Source organism: Aethina tumida, chromosome 1 (assembly GCF_024364675.1).
Source record: "Aethina tumida isolate Nest 87 chromosome 1, icAetTumi1.1, whole genome shotgun sequence".
NCBI lineage: Eukaryota > Metazoa > Arthropoda > Insecta > Coleoptera > Nitidulidae > Aethina > Aethina tumida.
In genome coordinates this window covers 60,333,533-60,356,760 of record NC_065435.1, presented here as the reverse complement: position 1 = coordinate 60,356,760, position 23,228 = coordinate 60,333,533, and the positions used below count along the sequence as shown (strand labels likewise).

Sequence of the window (23,228 nt, the reverse complement as noted above, 5' to 3'; positions counted from 1 at the left end):
AGGCAGCTTCATTGATGCAGACTGATATTTTAGATAACTAATTACATCTCTTTAGAGAATTAAAGGTTCCCATGTTGGGTTCCTTACAATCATCGATTTGTTTACATCCAGTCTTAAATATTTTAAGTTAAATTGTTACCAAAGAGAGATAGCCAGGTACTGGGTACGAAATAGTCCGGAACATATGGCCATAATAAAATCAACGCCTCTTGGCTAATATCACATTGTTAGTAGTTCTGAAGTAAAACATGTGGCTCTTAAGACCTTTTTTCCTTTTTTAGCATTTTTATCTAGGAATTTGAATGTAAAAATCTTTGAAGTAAATATGAACACAAAAAACACGTGTTTTAAATATTTGAAGCAATACCTCAATTTTTATTTATATGCTTCCAAGTGTGTTGCAAAAAAAAATTGGTGGTAGATTCTGATCATATATACCTATAATACAGTATTTATAGTTATTATTATAGTCTTATTAATTAAAGTTTTTTAAAATTTATTATATTTTGATTTTGCTTATTTTTTCATTAATTATTTTGTTTGTGACTTGCACCACATATTTACTGTCCAGCGACAAATGCATGTACTTGTTGATTTTTAATCGATTTAAAATTATTAACGAAAATATTTTAGTTTTAAAGAATAGATATAATAATTGTAAGATTTTTGTGGTAAAGTAAATGTAAGTTTTTTCTGTAATAATATTAAAGTTGTTTATGCAAAATAAACAGTTTGTAGACACTTTTATATTAGCTATAATAAATGAACAAAGAATATGTCTGTTTGTTGTATTATGTATATGTCGGAGAATTGAATGAAGATAAATAATAAACAAACTAAGCAAAACGAAGACACCAATGGGTAGCCGAATGTAGCTGTGGGCCAGATAATCGAATCGCTCTTAGAAAAGTGATTGTCGCGGTCCACGGACACATTTTCGTTTTGCTGATATCATTATTGTTAATTAGTAATACAGTAATAGTGTATCGATTCCAGTAAAGTGTATATAGACGTTATAAATGAACAATATAGAATCTCAAAATCCTGACCCTTTCCCAACATATATATATATATATATATATATATATATATATATATATATATATATATATATATATATATTAAAGTTTCACTAATTCAAATTCAAATCAATTCATATTATATTCATATATTTTGACTTTTTCAAACTTTTTTACCTTGCTAATATTGTTGTCTGATAAATTTGAGGTCAATATAGCCGTCTATTGACCTCAAATTTATCAGACAACAATATTAGCAAGGTAAAAAAGTTTGAAAAAGTCAAAATATATGAATATAATATGAATTGATTTGAATTTGAATTAGTGAAACTTTAATATTTGTAATTAATAGAAAATCAAAATTAAATAATAATTAAAAATATAATCTCGAAATTTGATCATACGTCACAGTTTTAAATAGAATGAAACAATTCTGAATTGAACAGCTGAAATTTAAAATTAAAATGTTCAATCTTAAATTTAAAATATAAGCTTAGCCCAAAGGTTAATGCTTGTTTCAAAAAATCTGTCGTGAGCAGATTTTTAGATGTATCCTTAAAAAAATGTTGAATATAAATTTTGTAAAACTTTCTTTACTTTTAATTTCATCAATTTAATTCTGATTTTTTTAATATACCATTAAAAATCTTAAAAAAAACAGACGATTTTCCTAATAATATTCTATACATTCCGTTTTGAAATTTAATTTTGGGAATTCTCCTGAGTTTGTTCCTGTCAGTTGCAAGCCGCTACAGGACAAATTCAAATAAGTAAATAAGCAGGGGATTTACTTATAATTTGTGTAAAAACTTATTTACTAGACATGCGTATCAACGTCTGCTAGATACAACCCACAGAACATGTTCTGTAATACAATCGTTCAAGGAGTCTTATGTCTAGAGATGCACTCGTTCAAAATTCGTACTTCGATTTATCCGTTTTTGGTTGACGACGAGGTTTATTTATAGAGCAAGTCAAAATGCAAAAATTGCATTATGCAGTAGCAGAAATCGGTTGATTGCCAAGTTTTAAATCTCCCGGTTGTCTCTGCAAGGTTTTGGCGCTATTTTGCAGCAATTGACAGTTCTCGAGTTTGAAGTCACCGATGCTGCTTCCACCACCACTTTGCCGGTAGATTCTGTTTGTGTCCGGGCTGTTGTGCGCGGCGAATTGTGTCGTGTATGATTTTGAGTGTCAGTCCACAGAATCCATAGGTTCCAATAGGAAACCGCAGGCACGGGTCACAACACCGGGAGCTCTTCTAACAACCAAGTCCGTAAGTGCAGTTCTTCGTCAAGGTCCTTGAAACGCAACAGCACGTGTTAATTTCCTTTGTTGCACTCCTGTCACAGTTTGTTAATAATGCATTTTCATTTTAGTTTCGGGTGATTCAACATGAGCGACGATTGGGACAACTTCGAGGACAACTCTACTGTACGTTTCATGTTTCATCCGTCTTTTGCATTTTATTTCATTTTATTTATGTTTCAGCCTTCTGGGGTTGCAACTGATGGTGGCACAACATTCACTGCTGGCAGGGGTTTCAGGGCTGTGACTGGGGATAAATCTCCATCATGGCCAGTGAGAAGCAGCAATCAGAGTGCTGAAGATGACAGTGAATGGTGTAATGTAGATCTTCAGACCATTCAGAAGAACATAAGAGGTGGACGATCAGGCAGCTACAGACCACAATATCCATCAGGTATGACTGACATTAAAACTATACATATTAATTTAATAATACAATAGCATTATTAGATTGCAGAGTTCATGTGATTTAAAAGTATTCAATGTTTGATTATGAAATATTAAAGAAATTACCTCACACACAATAAAAGTATTTAATTTTATATAGCTTTGGAACTATTTTGAAAGCACGTTGATTAGAAAATTGTCAAATTTTGTAGAGTTTTGTAATTCAATATTACAAAGTTATTTCCCTCTCCTTGTAAGCAGGATAAATTTGTGTCTGATTAGACTTTTTAATTTAGAGTTAGAAAAAATAAAACAACAAATAAACAATAAATATGTTCACTACATTATTTGTTTTAAAACTAATAAATAATTATATGAAGAATTTTTATATAAATGTCAATGAAAGGTACCATTCAAATTAAACAATTTTTAAACAAGATAAATTTATGTCTAGTAAGACAATCTTAAGAAACAGAATAATTTGTAAGCAATACAGTTTATATTTACAGTATTCACTGTATTCATTATTTAATGGCCTTTTTGTATCAAAAAACTAACAATTAATAATAAATCTGAAACAATTCTGAAATAATTAATCATATTATTTATTTTTCATTTGTATATTGTAATTTTTGTCTATTGTTCCTTTGATTGTGCCTAAAATATACTATATTTAACTTAATATTGTTTATGGTAAGACCTTCATTTGCTATAAGTAGTTTATTTTTCATATTTAAAGAGTGCTATAATACATCAAGTAAGTGACAGATTTATAGAACCCTCTTTAAGTGAACAGATGTACCCCAATAAATTTTATGAATTGTGGCGTCAAGTGGTTTAAATTTACTGCTCTCTTAGGGTGTCAATATTTGTATCTATCCGTCTTTTTAAGTTAGTGATTGATATTTTTGTTAATGTTTAACAATGTCAACATTATAAAAGGTTTAAATAAAAATATCAAAAGGTTTTGTATCAAAGTTAACGTTCCTTTCAGTAAACTCTTATTAATTAGATATAAAATCCATAACCAAAGTTGATCTATTTAGCTATTTGGCTGTTTAAATTAACAACAAAAAGTTTTCGGGATTAGGAATTAATAATAAAAAAAAAAATAAATTCCATATAATCCATTATTTTTTTTTAAAATTAAATCATATAAGTAGTTTTTTTTTCACTAAATACAATAAAGCCTTGTCATTTTGTCACTTACTTGAACTTATCAGAATATAAGAAAGACATTTTTCGTACTAATTTCAATTTTAAATTTGGTTAAACAATATTACTTTAAAATTAAACCAAATATCACATAAAAATATTTAATTAATGTAATTAATCATTTTAATTGGATTTAGAATCTAGTCTTTATAGTGGCCAATTAAGAACTGGTTATAATGCATAAAAATCTATGTAACTGGTAAATTATCATTGGAACATAGTTCTATTACATCTCTCTTGATATCTTAATACTTGAAACTGCCCATTTTAGCAATAATTTTCTCCATGGTCCTACACCATGCCAAAAAAAGAGGAACCCCAAAACGTTTCCTCTAGCGAGTTTCAAAGTTTTTATAGCGTATATAAGATCCTTATTATATTTGGACTGCGAGGAACATATTAATCATTTTCTATTGAACTTCATCAGTCATCACTCCAATATCCATTTTTGTACAAATTTTAATTTTGTTTGAACATTCTTTTTTTGATATCAAGGGTTTCTTTACCTAAAACTTTTAGGCTAAAGGTTTCGTTCAATCAGTCGACGTCTGATCTACTAGACACACTGAAATTGTATGATTCATCTTCTATTTGCCTAGACAAGAAAGGATTTCGTGTACTGATTCTTTCAATTTTTCTCTTTATAAAAGTAGTTCTTTATTAGGACGTTTTCTTAAAATATTTTCAATTAATTGTGTTGTTTCCTAATTGTTAATAACATTGTAAACCATTTTCGGGAGCAACTTGTTTTATATTAATTATTAATTCCCTCTTCTTACTATTAAGAGTATTGTAGAATGGTAAAGAAAGCGTATAAATACATATTTTTTTGTATTTAAAAAAATTTAATTAAATTCTATTATGAAGTTACTGTACTATTTCTGTTGCCATCACTGTATATTATTTCATTCGCTTTAAACTACAATATTTATCGATTTATCGTTTATTTTATAACTTCCAGGTGGAGGCTGGGGAAATCCTCACAATGAAAGTGAGGACGAAGGAAACGATAGTTGGGGAAGCGGAGGCAGCGGCGGAGGTAGAGGCGTTAGAGGTGGAAGAGGTGGTAGGGGAGGTAAATTAAATTACTGCTTATTAATATATGTATTTTCAAAAACTTGACGTAAAAAAAATAAGATGTTGATTTATTTTGTTGGAGGAGGTAGAGGTCGAGGTTTTAATCACGGTGGCAGCCGCGATAAATTCCGTAGCGATGATGATGGGTGGAGTGGAAGAAACGAAGAAGGTGTAAGGTGGAGACTTAGAGGCGGAGGTAACTCTTTATATAATATATAGATGACTTAACATATTAAAAATTAAAGTTCCGTTCAGTAAAAAGTTATTATTTACAACTTCTTACATTTCTTTAGTCATTCCAGAAACAGTATTACCTAAAATTATGTTGTTGTCATTTCATTTGACACATAATTGGTTGGTATGGTTTTTTAATCATGGAAAAAGTAGACTTTAAGAGAATTAATATTTTTACCAGTTTATGGATATTTAATGTTTTTGATTGCATATTTAGCACTAGATCGTGGCAGAGGAGGTCGCGCTAATAGTGGCGACAATTGGGGAAGCGGGAACGCCGAAAATTCATGGGGCGTCTGTGGCGGCGACAACTCTTGGGGCTGCGGTGGCGGCCAGGGCAACGAAAACGCTTGGGAAGAAGGCGGTGGAAGTGGACGAGGTCGAGGCATGGGTCGTGGTATGGGTCGAGGTGCTGGAAGAGGTCGTGGTGGCCATAACAGCAATGAAAATGGCGAAGAAAAGAAACGTGAAGTGTATGTGCCAGTAGAACAGATCGAAGGCGACGATCTTTTCACATCCACCATCTCTTTGGGTAAGCGTAAATCAATGTTGAAGATTATATGATTTTCAATCGGGTTATATATTTTTCTTGTAGGTGTAAACTTTATGAAATTAACCGACACTGAGGTTAACGTTTCCGGGGAGAATGTGCCCGAAAAAATTGAATCGTTCGAAAGTTCTGGGCTTAGACCCCTTTTGCAAGAGAATGTCGCAAAATCCGGCTACAAAAAACCCACTCCAATCCAAAAACACGCGATACCTATTATTAGCAGTGGCAGGGACCTGATGGGCTGCGCCCAAACGGGATCCGGAAAGACCGCCGCTTTTCTCCTTCCCATTATTAACAAAATGATGGAAGAATCATCATCGCCTATTACTGACGGGACTACAGCAGAACCAAATGTGATAATAATCTCTCCAACAAGGGAACTGGCTATCCAAATATACGATCAAGCCAGAAAATTTTCTCTGAACACCATTGTTAAAGTTGAATTATGTTACGGCGGCACGTCGGTGAACCATCAAAAAAATCGTGTGACCAATGGTTGCCACATATTAGTTGCAACTCCTGGTCGTATAAATGACTTTGTTAGCCGAAAGCATGTATCTTTTGCCTCGTGTAAATATTTCGTTCTGGATGAGGCCGATCGTATGCTGGACATGGGATTTTTACCAACTGTCGAAGAGATGCTAAGCCACGAGACCATGACGACTACTGTAAGATTTAATTTTTGTTGATACTCTTCTCCCACACCATTAAAGTACATATTTTGTATTTCTAGGGCACAAGACAGACATTGATGTTCTCCGCTACTTTTCCAGAAGAGATTCAGGTTTTGGCTGGGAAATTTTTGCACAATTATATATTTGTAGCAGTAGGAATAGTGGGCAGTGCGTCAACTGATGTCGAACAATTTTTCTATCAGGTGTCAAAATTCGATAAGAGGTCCAAATTGATTGATATGCTTAAAGAGTGTAAGTATTAATTAATTAATTTTTTAGAAGTAGAATATTGAATATGTATTATTAACAAAGACTTAAATTATTTAGTTCGCATAGCTCACTGATGTGATGATGAAATGTATCATTGATAATTGTCAAGACTGGTCAAGAATTTTTATAGTTGTCTAAACAAAGCAGTCATTATTTTTATAAACAATAATGATCATTGTAACAACTATATCTTACCCCTATTTGATTTTATGTGTACTGTTAAAATTATAATTTACTGTTGTTGTTCTATGTAGTATTATAAAAATACTATATTCTTATTGAGTGGCGGCTCGTGAAGTTTGAGTCTGGTGAGGCATATTACATATACAATACAATTCAAATGATCAGTGCTTCTGTCATAAAATTTTCTTTTCTATCGATATCTTGACTATCCTTTGAAAATAAAGGATATGCCCAACAAAATAATTTATTCATTATAGTACTTCACGTTAGCTAATCAAATTTATAGTCCCAAGATATAGTAAATCTGCGGTTGTTTGTACCGTACTGTACCAATTAGAAATTGGTAATAAATTCTTTTGTGTTATCATTGGTTGACGTCATATCGTAATAAATAAGAGATGTAGTATTAAAAACCTTTCCACAATTGAATCGACCAAACACATTGAAAAATCGACAATGTTCGGGAACATTGTTTGTGTCAATATTTGAAGTTCTCATTGGCCAGAGGCACGCCTCAGCATTTAAACAATAATCCGACATAAAGCGCATGACCGAATGTTACAACCAAATAGAAATATTCGAGACATACTTGCACACAAATATCAGGATATATTCATTTTAGAGAATAAAAACATGTAAGTAGCCACCACTGCTATATATTATTTAATTTTCTTGTAATTGTTTGTTAATTATTATTATTATTAGAATAATAGTTTTTATTAATGAAACTAATTATACAATTATACGACAACGCATCGCGAGTCGCGACATGCTGTCGAACTCGGAGACGATATAGTTATAAAAATAACGCTCCACAAAATAACGTTATTTTGTCGCGGTATTTTCGTGGAGCGGGCGATTTTTGTGGAACCGGTATTCCCATCTTTAAATGATTATTTCTTACAGCGGGTGGCAAAGAAAAAACAGTTGTTTTCGTTGAAACAAAACGTAACGCTGACTTCCTAGCGACAATGCTCAGCGAAAATGATATTCAAACGACCTGTATGCACGGCAGCAGATTCCAAAGAGAACGCGAACAGGCGTTGAGGGATTTCAAGGAAGGCATTAGAAACATTTTGGTGGCGACCGGTGTGGCCGCGAGAGGTCTGGATATTGAAGGTGTCCAACACGTAATTAATTACGACTTACCCAAAAGCATCGACGAATACGTACACCGCATTGGCAGAACTGGTCGGGTCGGAAATCGCGGTAAAGCAACTAGTTTCTACGATCCCGATGTAGATTCCAATCTCGCCGGACCTCTGTCGAAGATTTTAGAACAAGGCGGAATTACTGTCCCCGACTTTTTAAGCGGAGGAGGCTACAGCGGCGGTTCATCTGATGCGTTCGGTGGCCGAGACGTGAGAGGAAACGACTATGGTCGTAATACTGATTCTCATGTACCAAGTCTAGACGAATGGTAAAGCTTGGTTACTATAAGATTATTTTTTTAGTTACACTTCTAAGTTCAATTTTTATGAGTTCAATATTAGTAAATGTCTTATTAAGAGACGTACGTACTCATTTAGAAGATACAATACAAACTGGTTATTTTTGCTAAATTTATATAAATATATATTTTTCCATCTTGATAAATGAGTACGATTTGTTTTGTTATAAAAACAAAATTATTAAGTTTGATGTTCTCAGTTTTTTTATCAGAAATTATAAAAGTTTATGTTGTTTTCATTTCGCCATATAACAAATCTGTGATACTTATTTGTTAGTTAAAGGCGAGTTATATGGTATGTTAAATGTGTACTGATGTTATATGTGAGATATACATTCCTATAAAAAAAATAAAACATTTTATATAACTGGAAGTTTTAATAAAGACATTAATCTTCATTTTTCCTCATTCATTCTTGATGAATTCCAACCATTTCTTTACCAAATTATAACATGGTGGTCAGAGACTTATTATTTAATGTTAATTAGAAAAAATCACCTCTAATTAAATCCGGCCAAAATATTTTTTATTTTATTTAAATTAATTACACTTCTTTTTACAATTATTCAATGTGGCTGATCACAGGAATAGCACACATTCAAAAAATATATTTATTGAATAATTTATACATGACTTAAATTATTTATATTTTGTTGAGCACCCTTTGTCTGTTTGTCTGTAAATGACGAAACATAGATTCACCGAGATGTCGACAACGATCGTTTGAAATTGAATTTGACGACTCTTCAATTAATAACCACAATGAATCTAAATTTGATGATTTTTAATGTTTTAAACGAGGCTTAAGTTTCATAAGATTTCAATTCCATTTATATCTGGTCTTAATGCTGGCCAACAGAGAAGACACTTCAGATCATAATGCATAAAAATCCATGAAACTGGAATATTAGTTATTGCGTTTCATTGCCCAACTAAATCAAATTAATATGTGAGTTTGTAGTTATATTACCTTCGTTTATAAGATGTGTGATAAACAATATAAAAAAGTATAGAATATTGAAATATGTTTTATATACTTACATTTTTTAATCAATCGAAAAATTGGACGGTCATTATACAAAATAAACAAAAAAATATTTAATCGATCGCATGATTTGTCCAGTTATAACTGCAGCAAGTTTGAATAAATGAATTTTTACTTAAAAATTGCTAATCAAGAAATTCGAAACTATATGTGGATGAATTTAAAGGTGACAATTTTTTTAAAAGTAGCTAAAAAAGTGTCTGAATAAAGTTGTTGATCAAAAAAAGTCCATAACATTGAAATGCAACATGAGCAGGAGAAAGAGATAACGTATTTACCAGATACAAGACGTTGGCTTCTTTCTAATTCCCCATGGTAACGTATTTAAAAGTTAAATCAATACAAATGAATCCTTCGGGTGTCCGTTCTACTCCCTGGTTGTGTTGACAGCGTGCTATGCGTATACTATGTCAAAAGCCACCACCATTAAGGATGCAATAAAAAAATGGGAAGAAAGGCATCCGGGTAAGAACATATCCGAAGCTCCCGAAGTCGGTTTTCAGTTCCAGTGGCCACCAATTGAAAAAATGGACAACACTTTGTCTGCCCTAACTAACTGCCAGTAGGTAAATAAAACTGGCAAAATACCAGATTTGCTGAATCCGCAACATTATTTATTTACAGAAAACTGAGCTTATCTACTAATATGATAGAAAAAATTGCGGGAATTAGTGCTTTGAAAAACTTAAAAATATTGTCACTTAGTAGAAATTACATCAAATCATTCTCTGGATTGGTAACTAAAATTGAATTTTAAATATTATACTTTTTTTCAAGTAACTTACTTCAGGAAAGTCTGGGAGATACATTAGAACAGTTGTGGATTTCGTATAATTACATTGAAAAAGTGAAAGGAGTGCAAATGTTAAAAAAACTTAAAGTATTATACATAAGTAACAATTTGATCAAAGAGTGGCCAGAATTTATGAAGTTAAACGAATTACCTCAATTAGAGGATCTATTATTTGTCGGTAAGTTATTGTATTTTACTTTGTTTTTTTCTGTTGCATTATATTCAGTTCAAGGAAATCCGCTATATGAAAATTATGAAGAATCAACGTGGAAAGTGGAGGCGGCAAGGAGACTACCGAATTTGAAAAAATTAGATGGGGAACCAGTATTACGTGACATGTAAAATATGAACACTTCTAAAATTGTTGTATGTATGTAGAAACAAACTATCCAGATTTTATCATATAAGTTCGTCAGAGTTATCTTACATGTAATCTGGTATTTACAGTCTTATTAAATACATAAATAAATAAATAAATAAATTTATTATTATTATTATTATTACCATATTTGAAATTAGGGCTTGGGAAGATAATAGAGTAACTTCCCTGAAAATTTGAAGGAAATCAAAGTTCCCAGAAAAAAGTTACAGTCATGTAAAAATAGTGATTTTTAAAAATTCGATGAGCATTGGATAGCCACATAATAACGAGACAATTAAGGAAAAAATGAACAAATATCAACAGAACACAAAAAATAACAGCAGTTATTTAGCCTTATACTTTGGAAGCTGTAGATTTGACTGCATTTTGAAAACAGGTAAAATTTTGCTAGTGCAGTGGTTTAGTTGTAAGTTTCGAGCTAAGCCAGAAATGAATTTAATGCTAATATCTATTTTTGACTTAAAAGCTTCTCTTAGAGAAGAATGTCGTTTGAACGGAATTTCTGAGTTATATAAAAGCTAAATTAAAAAATTGACTTCTTTCAAATTTCACAAAATTCTCAAATGGTCGGATTTGATCGAATCGGGCTCAAATTTTCATATACCGTATCAAAAATGATGAGCGTGTCTACTCGCATATTGAGACGGAACATCAATACCCCTTTGTAAACAAAAAGGAAAGATATACATGCAATTATGTGGGCGGGCCGAACTGACTGGAGGGGATCATTTGGTTTTGCTGCGTTTAGCATGCGGTTCGTCTCCGCAGACGTTGTTTTTAGTAATTTTATTTAATTTTTGGGATACATTTTTATTTTGAAAAAAGTAGTTTATTTTTAGAATACTTATTTTTGTTTTTGATATACCCTCAAAAAATATTTCATTTTACAGATTGAAAATTATACAAAGTTACGGAATTTAAATGGAGCATCCGAAGAACTCGAACTACATCCCTACGCATACGGAGAGTTACTAAATGCATTCGCAAAGATTAATTTACATTGTGCGCCGGCGCGCACCAGCACGGCGCATTGTCTCTGAGAGTAGGGATTCTTACTACCGGGCAAAACTTTTCTCTCTTTGTCGTGCATCCATCTCTTACAACATCCAGACACGAAGAGCATTTTTCATACGGTATATGTATATGTGTATATATATATATATATATATATATATATATATATATACCTCGTCCATAGTAACAGTATTTTCCAAATATCTGATATAATTTTGTAATAACTTAATAAGCTTATACTTATTACTATTTACGTACGTAATCAATTTAAGTGGGTATAAGAAACTATTTTATTTATTTATCTTATCATTTGGTTTTTTAAAGATGGGAACAGAATAGAACCTGGTACATTACCGCAACAACTCATTTTCTAAACAAAATCTTTAGAAATCCAGAGAAGATAAGAAAAAAATAAATACATAATGTGTATTCTGCGAATACTAATAATAAATTGTGAATAATTCTAAATAAAACAAGATTTTTTTTGTTGTATCTGCAATTATCTGTTTGTTCATTTTCCAACTAGCAACAACTGCTAGACGATTTTAGGGAATGGGCTAATGATATGGGTCTGAAAATGTGTTTCCCATTTTGAATGTCTTATGTCACACATAAGATTTATAATGTTTAGGGTAAACGCAAATAGATGTAATACATTCACCGGATAGATGTGAAATTCTATACAAATATACTAAAAATTTTATTTGTTGAGATATCACTTATCACGAGTGATTTGGATAAGGACAACATTTTCCTCATTGTAGTTATTTACTACATTTTTACCGTTAACTGGATGTATATTATAAATAATAAAGTAGTGTCCATACTTATATAATGAGCAGTAACAACACATTAGACATTCTAATATATGGTGTAAGTAACCGTTTTATTTTACATTATGAGTACTTTTAATTTTAATACATTCAATATTTTAGCTATCGGTGAAGAAGAGTTTGCGTACAGTCAAAGATGAGTTATTGTTTGTTCCCGTAGTCTCTGTTATATCCTTTTACTTACTTGTTGCAATATTTATTTTTTTTATTTATTTACTTAAACGAAATAAGAACAAAGAAAAAAATAGATTTTCAGTTTATAGTATAAACACAGAAAATGAATTTGAAGTTTATGAACGTTTTGAAATAAATAAACCTTTCATATACTGATTTTATTTTTCCAAACCCTACTTTACGTTTGTCACTTGACTAAACTTTCGTACGATTTCATTAATTTTCCGGCATCGACACCTGTCAAATACACAAGTTTTATCATTGTATATAATTGTAGGCAGTATGTGTTCAAGGAAGTTTTATTTTCTATTTTATTTCAGTCATTTAAATCATAAAATGAACCATTAAAAATAATAACAAGTAAAACACACTGTTAAAATATTTATACTTTATTTCGTAAATATAATAAGTATAAAAATAATTTAATGATTAGCATTCAATGACACGTATCCAATTACAAAAGAACATTTGATGGGGCAGCCGCATTGGGAAGTTTACCCTGAGTCCACGTTATTAAACTGTGCTCGGGCATTAGAGAAGCCTGGAAGTGGTCGTTCAATAACATCGACGAGAAATTCATGTGGCGTTGTAAGGCTTCATTTTCTCGCTGGTTATCGCCACAAATTCGATACAGGTCTGTAAAACCAAATTTGTAGATCCTATTAAAAGTTGTGAAAATATTTTACCTTTTAAAATTGCAGAAGCCCATAGTTGTACATGAACATCGGGTATTTTGCTAGCAAGTTGCATGGCAGGTGTAACCATGTTCATACTTTCTCTGCTATTACCAAGTGAAAGAAATATGTGTCCTAACAATACGAGAGAACACGAAGTCAGTCTGTTTAAATCTTCTGAATTTGCCATTTTTAATGTTTCCCTTAAATATCTCCTGAAAGTGATATTAATAATGTAAATGAAATATATTAAAAAAGAATTAAAAATATAAACACAATATGCATTCAATATTATGAACGTACTTCGCTTCATTGTATTTCCCCTGGAAGAAGGCCTGGAGTCCTTGCACATAGTACGCTGCTGCCCTTAAACTGTGCGAGTGTGAAGGTAAATTCTCCGGATTGATTCTGTCGTGCAGCGCGTTAAAATCGGCCTCCCTTTTGCCCCTTAAGTACACTATTGCTAGGTTGAGGTTGGCAAAAGTCCACAGTTCACGATCTTGGGACGACTAAACAAACATGAATTTGTCATTAATAATGAAAAATGCTCGGATGATATTAATTTACACTCAGTGCGGCGGTGAACTGGGCTTCGGCCGCCTCCATGGAGTTCATGCTCATAGAGAAAAGGCCGAGTAAAGTGTGCAACTGGGGCCCGTGCCTCTCCAGCAATTTTGGACTTTGGCGACACAGAGTTGCCGCAGCGGATATTTCCTGGAGAGCCTGGGTTTTGTTTCCCATCACCAATCGGCACATTATAATGTGCTCAAGCAGCATAAGCTGGAAAACCGACAGGATTGGTTTGTTGTCCACAACTGAAAGATTAAAAAGCAATTTAGAAATAACTCTTAAATAAGAATTTTATTATATAAAAATGTTCAATATCCATTTTTTTATGAATTTATAGTGCAAATTGTACAATTCAGAGCGTTATATAATAGTACAACTTATCAATAATAGATTTCGAAATTTCCTTAATAACTGGTAGTCATCTTTTACATTTATTAAAAATACACCAAACAACTTTGTAATGTAAGTAATCAATTTATTTCTTTTTACTTTTGTTCTTTCAGGCAGAAATATTATATTATCGAAACGATACTTATAAATATTTGTAATGGGAAATATTTTTGAAAAAGAGGATGAAATGTACAAGATTAAGTCATGTTTTAATCCAAACATTTCTCTTATATGTAATTGCCTGGCATATATGTGTCTTAACATTCAAAATATGAAGTGTCACAAATCCACAATTCGTTGTGCTGAATGGTGTATTCAATAAAACGAACGCCACTCTGAACAATTACTCTGAATGCTTAATTTTTAAATAAATATTTATCTTTTCAGAGAGGAAAAGGTACATATGTCAATTCATATTTCGAATTCCTGTTCAATGAATTTAATCTTCCACATTAGCTCTTGATGTCACAAAGAATATACAAGACAAGATTTTATGATTTAATGCTTACCAACTAATTTTCAAATTATTTTGTTTAGATATTAAAAATTATTATTCAGTTTTAAAACAAGTACAAAAAATTAAAATGTAGTATTGAAATAATGTTAAAAGGTTTGAACATACAAAATAATCATGATATTTTTCCTTAATATAAAATACATTAAACAATATTATAACTTATTAGAATCATATGAGGAACATTTTGCTAACATTACAGCTGAGAAATTAAAAAACTAATTTGGCATACAGAAAATTAAAACTACTTACTTTTTAACTTTTCTATCTGCATTAATGCCTTATCAGTATATTTTTGAGCTTTTTCCATATACCCTGCTTGCATACTATGCATCACAGTTACAAGATACACCAGAACATACAAATGTTCCTTTGGCATCCAAATAAACATGTCTCCAGCACTTGGTCCAGTAAACACTAAAATATAAAATTTTGGTGAAATTTATTTACTTACTTATACTTAAAAATATTTTTGTGTTTACAACATATTTTGAAGAATTAGTTTTATCAATTGGAAAATGATACTTAGAAACACAAACAGTATAAGCTCACCATCTTCAGTAGCCATAATTGTTTGAATGCTCTGCTGCAGCTGCTTAAGACAAGGTTTAACACTTTTTATCTGTCCTGCCATAATATAATGGCATACCTAAAATACAAATAATTAAAAAACTAATTGTCTCATTTGTATCTAACATACCTGTAGGACTAAGTAATATACTTTAAGATATTCTTTTTGATAAGCTGGGCCAGTCCAAGTTTCTACTAAATGTCCAGCTTGATTTAGTACAGGTTGAACTTCTTGTAATTGCTTACTAATCAACAACAACTAAAACACATCTGTTACAGCCAAACTGATGTCCAATTATAACAAATATTACCATTCCTTTGCTAAGTAAAAACAATAATCGAGTATAAAGTGCATTTGATATGTGTGCATAATCCACACCAACACCTAATAAACTACTCGAAACTGCATAGTCCTTTTCTGAAGCATGTATTTGCTAAAAATATGAAAATATACTACTGTTACTTGACTGTTAGTGTTAGAGCTTACCGCTAATTGAAAAATTAATCTACAATGCCAGTAAACATTGTGCTGTGATAACTCAATAGCTTTCCTTAAAATAGGTTTGGAGAGGGCAATGTCTTCCTGTTGTTCATATAACTCGGCCAACACACTGGCAGCTTCAAACTTAACATCATCAAAAGAATTAATAGCCTGTGATAGATGCCACTAAAACAAAATAATTAAAATCACACTATTGCACTGTTATACTTGCGTACAGCCTGCTCTAGATGCGTCTTCGCGAGGTCTATATTCTTCGTGTGAGTTAAAAGGATATTGCCCAATTGTAAATGGGTCCTGGCTTCGACTCTTTGAGGTGGTTTGAAATTAAAGACTGCCTGCAAACACTGGATGCATAACTTGATCATTGGAGGACTAGAGGTTCTGAAGTGCTCCGCCAGACCCAGCAGAGACAAGTACCAAGCATCCTGGGACGATGCCATACTAATTTTTTCGATTCAACACAGTAGTAGCCCAGTAGTATTCGAGTAGTTCAGCATTTTGGTGTTGGCCCAACCAGTAGGGACTCTTTGGATATTATTACGTCGGAGGTTGTGGGATAGCCAGTCGATGATGGATTTAAAACATTTTTGCGGTTTTTCTGTCGGATAGAATTGACCAAAGTTTTGATTAAATACGATATAACCTGAATTGTTTACAAACGAAAGTGCAACGTTGCCGTTGACCTGGAAACAGATTAATTATTCCCTAAATCGGGTTTTATCGTTAAGTTTTTCAGACTTGTGCGATTTATTTGTTTGTGCTAGGATGTTGTTGTGGAAATATTCGTAAATAATAACGATCAAAGGAGACAATGGATTTGACAACGTTGCCGATGAATTACTACTCGTCTTGTGGAAGTTTCCCACCATTTACGCCGGGTTTGAATGGTGTTTAGGAAATTGCGAAATTCGCGATACCGTTGGTGGGATCAGGTTGGGGTCGAGGACTTGCGAATTAAAGACTTATATCTATTGCTTTTATATTTCAGGTGTCTTTTGTATTTGCGACCGGTTCGAGAGGTTTGATTGCAGCGTTGCCATTCGAGACGAGTTAGGGTTCATCAGTGGGTGAATTTAGGGGATATAAAGCGTCGACAATTGTATTTTAATTGTGGGCATTTGCAAATTGTCGTAAATTTTCGAATTAATCAGTTGGTGGGTGCCGTTTCGTGGTGTATTTGGAAAAATTTTGATTACTGCCTGCATTGTGTGCGCAGATCTGTCCGTCCAATGAGAGCGGGCTATTTGGCCGCGCACGCGCATCGGTTGCCTTTTGCAGAGGAACAGTCGCCATTTTGCAAGCGTCGCGAGATTGTTTGAGAAACGCTCTTCCCGAGCCAGTGTTTTTAACACGGTAGTACGAGTGTATTTTCACGGAGTTACACGCAAAAAGCCGGCATGGGTGATTACCTAGTTGCAGGTGTGCAGCAGGATGCATTGGGCTCCGCACAGCTGGAGTTGGGCGGCAGTCCAAATTCGCTGGCCCTGCGACGGCCCTTCGACCCGCTAGCCCACGACTTGGAGGCAAGTTTCCGTTTGACGCGGTTCGCGGATTTGAAAGGCCGCGGATGCAAAGTGCCCCAAGAGGTCCTCTACAAGCTGGTGGAAGGTTTACTACAGGACCACAATGCCGCAGCGGAGCACGAACATGCTCATTTTATGCATATGTCCATTCCCAGAATCGGAATCGGCCTCGATTGTTCGGTAGGTTTTGTTCGTTTCATTTTCTAGTTGGTCGACGTACATAAACAAAACATGTACAACATTCTTTGTCTTACATCCGATGACTTCTACAATATTGCTGGTCTTATTATCAAAACATTCGTCAAAACGGGCTCGATTTCCAAAAGTTCCGGCACCTGTAGTTTTGTTTTCTAATTTGTCATGTGCTTCTATCTGTATGTGTATACTGTCGTTGCTTTTCCCGCCTATATTTTTTACAAAGATGCACTTTAGTATTCCTATAATACCTAATTCTTACTGCTGAACTGTGTTCTAGCAATCTGATGATATTATTCAAGCAAAATCAAATTCTTACTGAAGGGAGGACTGATGTCTTGAATGTTAATTTTTCTTATTGGTTAAGTTTCTTAATTAACTTGTCATTGTCTTTTAAAGCTCTATATATTTCTACATTATTTTCTTATGATGGTAACTATTTGATAAAACAATAAGGCTTATGAGCAAAAATATGGCTCCCAACAGTCAACAGAAACAAGTCATGTGACCCAAAAATTACTAAAACATATATATATATATATATATATATATATATATATATATATATAGTTAGTAGTAGTTAGTATAGTTTTATTATAGTTAAATACAACTTCTGTTAGATTTTTAGAGGCTGTTATAACACTTACCTTTGTAGTAAAATATATATGATGTGTTCCAGAATATACATTAATTTTTTGAATTTTTTAATGATCTTCAGGGGAAGAGCCCTACCTAATAAAAAGTTAACATATATCAAAAATTAATTGATTTAGTCGTAAATAGCCTGTTCTATAGCAAAAACAAAGATGTCCATTAATAAAACTCAATTATTGACCAATCTGTGAAAAAACATTCCTAATTTTTTAGCTTGTTGATTTTTTATAATGGAATTTTTTACTTTGATATTAAATTTCAAAAATAATCATTATTTATATAATTTTATTATTGATCTAATTTGAAAATACTAAAATTTAAATTTAACCACTAGTTGAATCATTTCTGTGGAGTAACTGGGATAACCGTCATGCTGAGAATGAAGGCTCTTAAGTTATTTAAGTTAAAAAAAATATGGTTATATATATATATATATATATATATATATATATATATATATATATATATATATATATATTAATCAAATTACATACAGGATGACTCATTTGAAAACGGACACCGCCATAAAATTTGTATTTTGTGTCCGATTTTAATAAACTTTTTAAACTTAAACTTTAAACAATTGTAAAGCATGAACATATTTATAAATTAGACAAAATATAACGGTTTTTGCAATTTTTTTTATAGAAAATTTATCTATACCACTGGATTAAGCACCCCCTGGAGTGGGTGTACACCAAATTTCATACAAAAATATGCATTTTCATAATTCTGTAGGTAAATTAAAAATACTTTTTTATGAATTTATTTTTAATCAAGTAGTTAGTTTGTTGAATAATTTGTCGATTATAATATAATTATACTATACCTACTCTTTCAAACAGGCCATACTGTATGTTTTTGAGTTTGAGTTATAATATTATTTAAATAAACCCTTGTTAATTCTTAAGATGCCAGTTTTAATTGAAACACTTCTGTTATTCGTAGGTGACACCGCTCAGACATGGTGGCTTGTGCCTGGTCCAGACGACGGACTTCTTCTACCCTTTGGTGGACGATCCCTACATGATGGGCAAAATAGCGTGCGCCAACGTGTTGAGCGACTTATACGCCATGGGTGTAACCGAATGCGACAACATGCTGATGTTGTTGGGCGTTAGTACAAAGATGACCGAGAAGGAACGCGACGTCGTCATTCCGTTGATAATGCGGGGTTTCAAGGATTCGGCGTTGGAAGCCAACACTTCGGTGACTGGCGGCCAGACAGTGGTGAACCCCTGGTGCACGATTGGAGGTGTGGCGACAACGGTGTGTCAGCCCAATGAGTACATCGTTCCGGACAATGCTGTCGTTGGTGATGTGCTAGTGCTCACAAAGCCTCTGGGCACACAAGTAGCAGTAAATGCCCACCAATGGCTGGACCAACCGGAGCGTTGGAACCGCATCAAGCTGGTTGTGAGCGAGGAAGACGTCAGAAAAGCTTACCACCGTGCCATGGATTCCATGGCCCGACTAAACCGCATAGCCAGCCGTCTAATGCACAAGTACAATGCTCACGGTGCAACTGACGTAACTGGTTTTGGTCTATTGGGACATGCACAGACACTGGCCTCCCATCAGAAGAATGAGGTCTCCTTCGTCATTCACAACTTGCCTGTGATTGCGAAAATGGCAGCTGTCGCAAAGGCGTGTGGAAACATGTTCCAACTCTTGCAAGGACACTCGGCTGAGACATCGGGAGGGCTACTGATCTGCCTGCCCAGAGAACAGGCAGCCGCCTACTGCAAAGATATAGAGAAGCAAGAGGGGTACCAAGCTTGGATCATTGGTATTGTGGAGAAAGGCAACAGAACGGCCCGAATCATCGATAAGCCGCGAGTAATTGAGGTTCCAGCTAAAGAATAATTATATTTAAATACTTTTTCCAAGTATATCTAGTGGTTAATTTTATAACTGCTTATGTTGTAATAATTTACGATGCTTGTATATTGTTTCTGCAAAGTTTATCTGGCTTTTAAGTAACCTTATATTCCAGAAAAAAATTTAAATATTTGGATTCTCATTAATAAGTAGGTTATTTTGTAAAGAAATGTGTTCTTCATTTTTAGTTTGATATGTCATTAGAAGTATAGGAATAAATTCATAACTGTATTTTATATGATTTTTCAATATAATACAAAATTCACATTGTATCCTTATTCTCATGTAATTTGAGTAAAACAAATGATTATTTTTCTACTTAAGATATATATCTAAAAGATCTAGTGGTTATAATGTTGTTCTTTATGATCCCTTCTATATATTTGTTTTACGTTTGTATTTTCACTTGAGAATAAACATACTTTAACCATGTTTCAATGTTTTATTTTTATTACTAAAAACTACAATAAAAACAACTGAGAAAAATTTAAAACTTTATTTTTATACACTTATCACCTTTTCAAAGCTTTCTTGATCCTTATATTTTTTCGTTTTTTATTTCCACCTAACTTCTTTTTGAATGGTTTATCTTTTCGTTGGTTATTTCTAACTTTTGATCTAACTATCTCCTTAAGATCCCTCCTCAATTTTGTAAACTCTCCTTTCTCCTCTGTTTGAATTTTTTCAACAAAATCAAAGCCCTCTAAAAATAATTATATTATTTTAACAAATATGCAAGTATATTGAGGTAAGTAGAAAGTGTAACTTACCCTGTAATCTATAATCATCATCCTTGAAGAAAAAACTTTCTGACCAAAATCTAGCTTGTTTCCTTTCAGTTGAAGGAGTTTCTTTTACTTCTTTATTATTTGGAATATTAATAGTTTCATCTTCATCATCTGAAGAATCATATTTAAATGGATTTGAATCCTGTCCAACAATGTTTTGATTTAACTGTTTCACAGTCTCTTCTTCCAATGACTCTTCCTCTGTTCTGTTTTTCCCAAACATACTTAAGAGACTGAACTCCTGTTTTTCATTCAATGAATCTTTCAAATTACCAGTCACCTTATAAAATACTTCTTTGGATACTTCAGGTTGTTGGGTTTCTTGCGCTTTCTTTTCATTAAACTCGGAATTAGAATCTTTTCTTTTCCTTTTAGTGGTTTTTGGTTCGTTATTTTGTAGTTCATATTTTGAATGATCTGGTTGACTTGGATCAAATCGTAACATTTTTTTCCTGCAAATTATTAAATAAATATCTTGCTTATTAATTTATTTTCAGCTGACAACTACCTGTCTTGTACTTCATTTACTTTTGCAATATTTTTAGGAGCTATAGTTTTCCCTAAAATTTCACCTAAAATCTCAAATTCCTTCTGTTTTTCTTCTTCTAAATTAGTTTCGTCATCTCCATCATTTACCATATTCTCCTGATTTTCCTCACCACTTTCTTTAGGATCATCTTCCAGAAATCTTTCATCCAGCGTAAATCTCGAGTCGTTTTTGTATTTGGATTGCAACTCTAATAACTAAAATTTAACAAGATTAGACAATGATAAGAAAAGATTTTACAAAATTATACCTTTTGCCCTTTTTTACCTTCAAAATGTTCTTTAATCTTAAATTCACATAAGTCTTTTTCATCATCATCATCATCAAAAAGTATCTTCTTTTTTTCAACAGGTTTTTTAAACTTTGTGTCATTCTCATTGGCATCGAATATTACTTTATTAACTTTCTTATCAACACCAGCCAAAGCTGCAGAAATCAAGGATTTTTGTGACTTATATCCTTTTCTCATTTCATTCATTGACTGCAATCTCTTTTGATTAGCTTCAGAATTATTCACCGTTTTCTTTTTAGATAAATCAATTTTAATAATGGGTTCTTTACCAACAGATTCTATAACTAGACCATTTTTACCTAACTGTTTTCCTTTATTACTTTTTATTACAAAATCACTGTCTAGCATAGGTTCATCATTATTTTCACAAGTTTCCTTTTTAATTTGTTGTTTGTTATGACCAATTTTATTTATTGGTGGTTTTTCATCTTCTGAATCGCTACTGGAGGAATCAGATGATTCCTTTTTAATTTTTTTGTTAATATTGTTTTTAAAAGGTTTCTCTGTTTCAATTTCTGTTTCACTACCGCTACTTTCTGATTTTTGTTCATTTTGCTTTTCTAATATTTTTGGTTGGTCAATAGGTTTTATGGAGTCTTCTGTTGAGGAGTGTGTAACAGAAGAGCCTTGTTTTGTGGGATTTTCTTCTCTTTCACGTTTTAATCGATCCAAAAAACTTTCCCTAGCTATTTGTAATTGAACGTATTGCCCATGCCATTCATTATTGTTAAAATCTTTAAAGCCTACAAAGCAATTTATTTTGTAAAATGGTAAAAATAAAAATAACTTGCGTACTTACATTTTTGTAAACTAAAATCATCAATTTCTATATTCACATAAGCAAAAAACAATGAAGAATTTTTAGGTCCCAATTCCTTTCTTTCTTTAATTTCCGTGGACTTAACATTTCCGTAATCTTGGAAGGCATTTTTAAGTTCGTCCGGGGTTACTGTTTCCGGTAAATCACTAATAAATATACGTTTCTCCAACAACCTCATTTTATTTCAAACATGTGTGGAATTGTAGGTTATGTTTTTGTTACATGCAATGGTACCAATCATGGGTACAGAGCTGTTGTATAATTATAGAGGACCTGTGTATGATGTATGGAATGAATTCATTTTATACATGATGATTTTCAGTAAGGTTTCTTAGGTTACTTTATTTCATTATTTATTTAATTAAAATAAAAATATGACGGAGAAGAGTTTTCAACAGACATTTTTTAATTATGAACAGGGAAAAATCATTGAGTCTGCTAGAAGCAAGAAAACAAAATTTTTAACAAATAATTAATGTTATTGTAATTTTTTATTAATATAACGTAGTATTCTGTACAAATTTTGAAATGTTACACAGTGTGGTCCATATTAATGTTGTATGAAAAATTAAATATATTTTAATCTCTGGTTGTACTTGATATAGAAAATTGCTGGGTCTATCCCAAGATATTTTTTATGTTATTTTTCAAACTAGGTATAATAAACTCATATACAATTGAAATTTGGAATCAATTATAT

The 23,228-nt window shown here is 32.4% G+C and overlaps 5 protein-coding genes and 1 long non-coding RNA gene across 9 annotated transcripts; 4 read left to right on the top strand and 2 right to left on the bottom strand.

Moving 5' to 3' along the window:
- The first annotated feature begins 2,043 nt into the window (after positions 1 to 2,043).
- LOC109598380 (ATP-dependent RNA helicase vasa) lies at positions 2,044 to 8,734 on the top strand. The gene is made up of 9 exons (XM_020014277.2): positions 2,044 to 2,295; positions 2,399 to 2,453; positions 2,511 to 2,721; positions 4,891 to 5,004; positions 5,089 to 5,202; positions 5,458 to 5,772; positions 5,836 to 6,458; positions 6,524 to 6,716; positions 7,824 to 8,734. The coding sequence occupies exons 2-9, from the start codon at positions 2,415 to 2,417 to the stop codon at positions 8,339 to 8,341; spliced, it is 2,127 nt and encodes a 708-aa protein (XP_019869836.2). The 5' UTR covers positions 2,044 to 2,295; positions 2,399 to 2,414; the 3' UTR covers positions 8,342 to 8,734.
- A 500-nt stretch (positions 8,735 to 9,234) lies between these two features.
- Positions 9,235 to 10,651, top strand: LOC109597741 (dynein axonemal light chain 1-like). Of its 4 annotated transcripts, none has more exons than XM_049961549.1 (4): positions 9,235 to 9,727; positions 9,803 to 9,974; positions 10,037 to 10,148; positions 10,203 to 10,651. In XM_049961549.1, exons 2-4 carry the CDS (start codon positions 9,820 to 9,822, stop codon positions 10,545 to 10,547), a joined length of 612 nt encoding a protein of 203 aa, XP_049817506.1. In that variant the 5' UTR covers positions 9,235 to 9,727; positions 9,803 to 9,819; the 3' UTR covers positions 10,548 to 10,651. The 4 variants fall into 4 exon arrangements, with proteins under 4 accessions (XP_049817506.1, XP_019869060.1, XP_049817507.1 ...); XM_020013501.2 differs by having other exon boundaries at positions 9,235 to 9,974; positions 10,203 to 10,383; positions 10,438 to 10,651; XM_049961550.1 differs by having other exon boundaries at positions 9,235 to 9,974; positions 10,203 to 10,383; positions 10,432 to 10,651.
- A 1,496-nt stretch (positions 10,652 to 12,147) lies between these two features.
- LOC126264292 (uncharacterized) lies at positions 12,148 to 12,764 on the top strand. Its single transcript, XR_007547052.1, has 2 exons — positions 12,148 to 12,474; positions 12,537 to 12,764. It is a non-coding gene; the product is annotated as an uncharacterized LOC126264292 (long non-coding RNA).
- Positions 12,765 to 12,981: 217 nt separating this feature from the next.
- LOC109597366 (MAU2 chromatid cohesion factor homolog) lies at positions 12,982 to 16,667 on the bottom strand. Its single transcript, XM_020013030.2, has 11 exons — positions 16,567 to 16,667; positions 16,044 to 16,511; positions 15,814 to 15,993; positions 15,638 to 15,760; positions 15,457 to 15,585; positions 15,309 to 15,405; positions 15,009 to 15,173; positions 13,850 to 14,097; positions 13,586 to 13,791; positions 13,295 to 13,497; positions 12,982 to 13,244 (listed from the first exon to the last, which is right to left on the bottom strand). The coding sequence occupies exons 2-11, from the start codon at positions 16,266 to 16,268 to the stop codon at positions 13,063 to 13,065; spliced, it is 1,758 nt and encodes a 585-aa protein (XP_019868589.2). The 5' UTR covers positions 16,269 to 16,511; positions 16,567 to 16,667; the 3' UTR covers positions 12,982 to 13,062.
- LOC109598182 (inactive selenide, water dikinase-like protein) lies at positions 16,644 to 20,513 on the top strand. Its single transcript, XM_020014035.2, has 3 exons — positions 16,644 to 16,760; positions 16,817 to 17,531; positions 19,149 to 20,513. Exons 2-3 carry the CDS (start codon positions 17,226 to 17,228, stop codon positions 20,064 to 20,066), a joined length of 1,224 nt encoding a protein of 407 aa, XP_019869594.2. The 5' UTR covers positions 16,644 to 16,760; positions 16,817 to 17,225; the 3' UTR covers positions 20,067 to 20,513.
- Positions 20,514 to 20,562: 49 nt separating this feature from the next.
- On the bottom strand, positions 20,563 to 22,743 carry LOC109598191 (probable RNA-binding protein CG14230). Its single transcript, XM_020014046.2, has 5 exons — positions 22,508 to 22,743; positions 21,667 to 22,451; positions 21,378 to 21,613; positions 20,852 to 21,321; positions 20,563 to 20,784 (listed from the first exon to the last, which is right to left on the bottom strand). Exons 1-5 carry the CDS (start codon positions 22,704 to 22,706, stop codon positions 20,594 to 20,596), a joined length of 1,881 nt encoding a protein of 626 aa, XP_019869605.1. The 5' UTR covers positions 22,707 to 22,743; the 3' UTR covers positions 20,563 to 20,593.
- Between the last annotated feature and the right edge of the window lie 485 nt (positions 22,744 to 23,228).